Source organism: Nestor notabilis, unplaced genomic scaffold, assembly GCF_000696875.1.
Source record: "Nestor notabilis isolate BGI_N333 unplaced genomic scaffold, ASM69687v1 scaffold14463, whole genome shotgun sequence".
Taxonomy (NCBI): Eukaryota; Metazoa; Chordata; class Aves; order Psittaciformes; family Psittacidae; genus Nestor; species Nestor notabilis.
In genome coordinates, this window is record NW_009920740.1 from 4,915 (window position 1) to 11,139 (window position 6,225).

Here is a 6,225-nt window from a genome sequence, read left to right on the forward strand (position 1 = left end):
TACCTGGCACAGCCACGCTGGAGATGGCCTCGGGCTGACTCAGCGTGTCCACCTTGACGTGCTGGAAGCCCTTGCAGGTGGCACTCTGAAGGTGCCTGTGTCCAGGCAGGAGACAGTGGGTGACAGTGTCCCCCTAAATCACTATCCCAGCCCCCTGCCACCCCACTGGCTCTGGCAGGGGCCAGGTGACAGCAGCCCCTTCGCCCTCCCCTTGGGCAGAGCACCTTGCCATGGCTTAGGACAGTGAGACCTTCCACCCCCTATGTCCAAAGGCATCCCCAGGTGGGACATGCACATAGACATCCGAAGCCCTTCATACCCTTTTCAGTGACAGCCCTAGGACAGACAGGCAGACATATCCACACCCCTGCCGTCAGACAGGGGACAGAGCTTGGGGTGCAGCAGCTCCAACACCCCTCACACCCAAGGACCCCATACAAATGCGAGCTTTTTTACCCCTTCCCTACCTCTTCCAGTCCTCCTCAGTCTCCCAGAACTCATAGATGATGAAGGTGACCCCATCGGGCAGCTTCACCGCAGTGACACTGGCAGGAGTGAGGAGAGGGGTGAGCCCTGAACCGTGGGTCATCCCTCCCCCTCAGCCTCTGCAGGCCCCGAGGAGTGACCCCAGCCCCAGCAGCCCAAGTGGAGGGAACTCCCCCTTCAGAACACCCCATCCCCCACAAAAGGGTTTTAGTGCCTGAGCATCACTTCACCCCAAATCCTGGCTGCTTTGCCTCAGCTCTTCATTTGGTGGGGTGCCCCTTGCTGTGAGGGTAGCTGGGCACCCCCTGTTCCCACACCCCAAGCCCCTTGTCCCTCATGCACATCTGCTGGTGGTACCCACTGGAAGCAGTCCCGCTCCCCGGCCACGCTCTTCAGGTACTGCTTCAGGGAGCTGCAGAACTCGCCCAGGTGCTTGTGCGACACCGTCATCTCATCCCGCACCAGGAGGAGGTACTGCCGGGCCCCCAAAACACAGCAGCATAAGAGAACCCAAAAACATGGTGACCCCCCCACCCCAAAGGCAATGCCACTCTGCAGGGACATGCCAGCACCCCGGCATGCTCTCACCGTGCAAGCTGTGCTCTCGCTGTCTGGCAGCCGCTGGTGCAGGTCAAACCAGAGGGTCTGGGGAAGGGGAAAAAGCAGTGGTAGCGTGGGCTGAGGTTCTGTGTCTCTCCCAGGCTGGTGGTTTTCTGTCCCCAGTGCTTGGAATGATGGACTGTGCCCCCTTCTCTGCAGGGAGGGCTCTGCCCATTCCAACAGGACCCTCTGCAAAAGCTCCCTGTGCAGCCAGCATCCTCATCCCTATGTCTTCACACCAGCCCCAAAATGGCCACCGTATTTCAGTCCCTGATTGTCCCTGGACAGGGCAACTACCCCTCCTCAGTGCCCACTTGTGCCTTCCCAGCCCCTGGCACACTCTATTTCCTCTAGCAACCATGACTGACATTTTTCTGCCCTCAACCTTCACAGCACCTCTCTGCCCCATGTACACCACCACCCTTTCCCTGTCTCCTTATGTCCTGAAAGTGCAAACCAGGAGGATTTTGGAAACATCTCTTCTGCTAACATTTTCTCCTTCAGTCCCTAGATGGAGCAGGACTGCCTCTGTAAGAGACGTTACCTTCTCCCTTATGCTTTTTTCTTGTTTAAATAAACTCATAGTTAATCATTCCACATTCTAATAGCTGCCATGAACTCATCAGACATAGCCCACCCACCCACCCACCCAGTTCCCACCACCATGCACACCATGGGATAGGGATGGGTACAGCCACTTCTTGGTCATCTCAGTCCCAACCAGTACAGGGAGGTGTGGGGCCCCAGGGACAGCCCCATGTGTGGAAACACTGGCCCTTACCTTGTCCTCCAGCCTGCCGATCAGCTCGGCCAGCCTGTTGATCTGCCCCTCCAGCCCCTCCACCTTGGTGTCAGGAGAACCTGTGTGGAGCCAGGAGGCAGTGATGGAGTGAGAGGCACCCATGGGCACCCAAGAGCCTTGCTGCCCTCCAGGGAAATCCAGCATCACCTCCATGATGCTGCTGGGACTGCAGCTCCCTTCCCTAAGCACCCCAAGCCACTCCAGGCTGTGAGTGCAGCTAGAAGCAGCCACTACTTACCACTCTGGAAGGTGTTCCCCTGCTCCCTGGGGACCATCCAGCTGGTGGGAGAGTAGCTGGGCACAGGGCTGTCATACCAGGTCTCCATCAGACTGTGGCCCATCTTGCTGGGGTAGTGCCTGCAACCAGAGAGCGCACAGGCCATCAGGGATGGCAGAGCTGGGCACGTACAGTGCAGTGTAAGCCAGTCTCAGGGAGCTGACATTGGAGCATCTTCTTTGGCACCTCTGCCACCAACTCCAGACCCCTTGGAGAGCAGCAGTGCTCAGGCAGCACAGGCTTTCCTTCAGTGCCATCATTCAGCATTAGAAGCAGCATCAGCAGGCTGCTCCCAGCAGCCATCACTTTTCTTTCCTCCTTAGAAAACACTGGAGCTGCCCATCTCTTGCAGCCTGCAGTATATTTTATATCCTGCAGGGATATTTTCTTCTCTAGACAGACACCACAACATTGGGGCATCAGTAGCTGTGCCCAGACAGCTGGCTGCACCTTAGTGGGGCTGGGTTTGCAGTTGGCTTTGGCTACTAGCACATGGGAAAAGTTGTTATCATGGCTGCTTGCTATGCACCCCACCAGCAGGCTCTAGTTCTCCTGGAAAGTGGAGACATATCCACTGTAGCATCTCCTCCACCTTGCTGCTGCTGCTTCTTCTGCAGCTACAAAGCCCATTTGGCCTGGCTTGTCCTGCATCACCTCTTGGAGAAAAGCAGCGTATCTGTGTGTGTACATACACACACATGCCCATGCATGCACATACCCCTGAAACATCAATGACCATCCAGTGGTCCCCCCAGGCCCTTGTTCATTTGCAAGCCGGAGAGGATGCTAAGACCTGCCATCCCCACAAGGGTTTGTAGCTGCGACCCATGTGTGGCAAGATGGGAATGGGATTTGAGTAGGATGACCCTCTCTTTCCTTCCTCCTCCACTGATGGGAAGCCTGAGACGCAGAGGCTGAACTTCTCAAAGGGTTTCCAGTGTTTCCTTCCAGCAAGAGCAGCTCTGTGCCAGCTGCCTGTTGATGGAGGTGCCTGGGAGCCTGACGCCTCTTGGCATCTCTTGCAAGCCACGCAGCTCACGCTGGAGACAACATGCTGAGTGCCAGGAGCCAATATGCACAACACTGGCTAGCACCTCCTGTCCCTCTCCAAGCACCCGGCTCCCTCTGGAGCGCAGCAGCCGGGTGTCCTCTCTACCTTCCGTGTCTACCCCGAGCAATTTCAGCTGGCTCCTTTAGAGCAAGGTCTGGGCTGCTGTTGTCCCCCAAAATCAGCTGATGCAGACTTGACCATGCACATGGGAACATGATGAGCAGATCTGGTCCTGAAGAACATTCCCAAGATAGGGAAGCAAGAACAGCGATAAAGATGGCAGGAACATTCCTGTTGCTACAGGCTGTGTGATAATCCCTCTGTCTGCGCTGAATAATTCCCCGTCAATAGGCAGGAAATTAGGCAGTAACAGACAGAGATTTCTTTTTAATCCCATTTAATGAGGTGTCTCAGGCTTGGACGTCTGCCTTTGCACTCCATTTTACAGCCCTTTCTTTTGGTGCTTTTTAGGCCACCTCTTTGTCTTCATGTGGATGCATAAGATCATCTTTTGTGAGTTTGGTTGGGGTTTTTTTTGGCTATTGTCACCATGAGAAAACAGCTACAATACTCCTCATTACAAACTGGGCCCACACATCAGCAAATAACAGCCAGCAAAGTCTTTCATGGGCTCTAATTGCTGCGTCTGATATTGGGCTTGTTTCCTCCTCCTTGTTTCCCAGGAGCTTTTACTTTTTCTTGTACAATGTTCGCCACAGTTTCCTTCCAAAATGGGGAGAAGAAAGTGATGTGTGGTGATGAAAACCAGAGCATCCCTGCTAAGAAAACTAGTGAGATGTCGTCAGAGCTGCCCAAGGTCTCACTTTTGTCCCTAGGCAGCAACAGCTCCAGTGAGAGCAGCCCAGTGCTGCCTGTCCAGGATACAACTGCTGTTGATGTTAAAATCCAAAACACCAACACCTGGCTGCTGTGAAGCATTTGGGCATGTCAGCCCCTGTAGTGTCCCAGCAGGGAGCTGGGATTTTCATGTGGCTTGGGGAAGCCAAGGCACCACCTTGGATGCCGGGAGCAGGATTCACTTCATAAACATCTGATAAATGGTTTCCATGGCAACTTGTCCTGGTTACAGCGGGTGACAGGGACGTGAATGACACAGTGACACCAAGGGGGGCTGTGCTGAGGTCTGAGCTATGCTGCCAGGTACCCCTTATATTTTAGCTCTGGCAACACTTGAGAAAGCTTGGAACTGTCTGCTCTGCCTTCTCCAAGCTTGGTAGCACATGCAGGCTGCTGGGATGGGGATGGTCCCCTCGCATGGGACCCGAGGACATGGTACCTGTCCCCAGCACACAAGCATCTTTGGCCTCTGTGGATGATTTCACCCCCTGGGTGTCCCGGCAGGAGGGACAGCATCCCTGTCATGGGAAGCCACCACCAAGGCTGTTCCCAGCACACCCCAGGCACAGCCACCCTGCTGCTGGTGCCCGTGTTTTGCCCTGGATGGGATCGGTGGATTTGCTCAGAGAAGCAGCCTCGTGCACCCGGTGCTGCCCAGCCTCAGGGTGCTGCCCCCTGTTTGCATCTGCCCCTGCACTGCTCGTGGGTGAAGAGGTCAAGAGGGACCTTTAGAGCTGCAGGAGAGCAAGGGACAGGGCAGGACACAGTGGTGGAGGAAAGCCCTGAGAGCTCTCAGGAAGCTCGAAGGGAGTGTGCCAAAATCACTGTTGGAGCAGGAGAAAACTAACAGAAGTTGCAGTATTATAGAAACCTTTTTAACGTAAAATACCACTTGAACCAACCTGAAAGTTGCCACTTTCAGGATGGTTGGTGCGTATGGAATCTACTCCACAATAGTTCCCTAGGCAACACAACCTGCTATCATAGAGGAGCAACAGAGGGTAGAGCAAAGTGGAGATACCGTGGCCAGGCTCTGCTGTACTCCCTGCAGAACTGGGAACTTGATGGTATCATGCAGCTGGTAAGCCACACAGCAGCTTTCAAATGGGAAATACAAGAGCTGATGTCCACTGCTGAGCCAGCAACTGTGGCAAAATAACTTCATTATAATCTCATTATAATATTAAACCACACCTCCATCCCAAAGTTCCCTACCTCCAAAGTACAACCACCCCTCACCGAGCATGCACTTTAAAAGAGCAGTGAGAGAATTTTATACCAATCAATAATAGAAGAATGTGTGACTGGAGTCACCCAAACTCCACCTGAGAGTAAAGGAAAGTATAAAAGTGAATGAGAGAGGTGGGAGGTAGGGAAGACTCCATCATAACTTCTGGGATCAGTTGATGGGCTGAACCTGTCTTCTCCCCCATAGAGATGCCTATTGGGTAAGAATTTTATCATCTGGTGCATGCTAAATAACTAACTCATGCTAGATGTTATTAGTGATTATAGTCTAGTTGTGTATCACTTGTTTTTGTGACGGTTTTTGGTTGTTTCTGCACACAGCCCCTATCACCAGCAGTCACAAACCTTAATTTGTCATGATTTTATATTAATAAAGAGTATTATTCCATAAATGGCTAGTGTCAGTCCTCCATGGGTGCCAGCAGTTGCTGGCAGCGGGTAACATAAAGTGGGAAGACCCCCTGATGCTGTTAGCACGTTTCCCTGAACAAGTCAGTCAAATTGCCCTCCCATCCAGCAGGACTGTTCAGTGAAGGGTCCCTATAATGGAGTGCTAACACTGGTTGGGCACAAGGATCTGGGCTTTCCTGGGGCACGGATAGACAGATCAAACATGAGAGATCAAGAAAATCTTCCACCACTCTGCTTCACGTGACAGGGAAGCAAAGGGAAAAGCAGCTGTTTGCCTTTTGCTCTCTGCACACTATCTGGTACATTTTCCCCCATCCCACAAAATCACCCTCATCCTCTTCCTCCACCCCCGGCACCAAAATCACTCCATAAGTCGAGGGTGGGAACTGCTGCAGACCTGGCAGGGTTGGTTTGCTCATCGATGGCATCCACGGCACTCTCCACAGAGCTCAGCAGCGACTGGGTCTGGTTCGCAGTCTCCTTCCGCAGGAA

At 53.4% G+C, this 6,225-nt stretch overlaps 1 protein-coding gene across 1 annotated transcript in view; it reads right to left on the reverse strand.

The window, feature by feature from the left end:
• NECAB2 (N-terminal EF-hand calcium binding protein 2) overlaps positions 1-6,225 on the reverse strand; it is a gene marked incomplete at its 5' end in the record, with an annotated part of 38,192 nt that overhangs the window by 229 nt on the left and 31,738 nt on the right. The window contains 7 exon segments of the mRNA XM_010010833.1: positions 4-95; positions 468-545; positions 848-960; positions 1,075-1,131; positions 1,868-1,947; positions 2,127-2,245; positions 6,131-6,225. The exon segment at positions 6,131-6,225 is cut by the window's right edge and continues 15 nt beyond it. Of these exon segments, the coding sequence (XP_010009135.1) occupies positions 4-95; positions 468-545; positions 848-960; positions 1,075-1,131; positions 1,868-1,947; positions 2,127-2,245; positions 6,131-6,225 (634 nt within the window).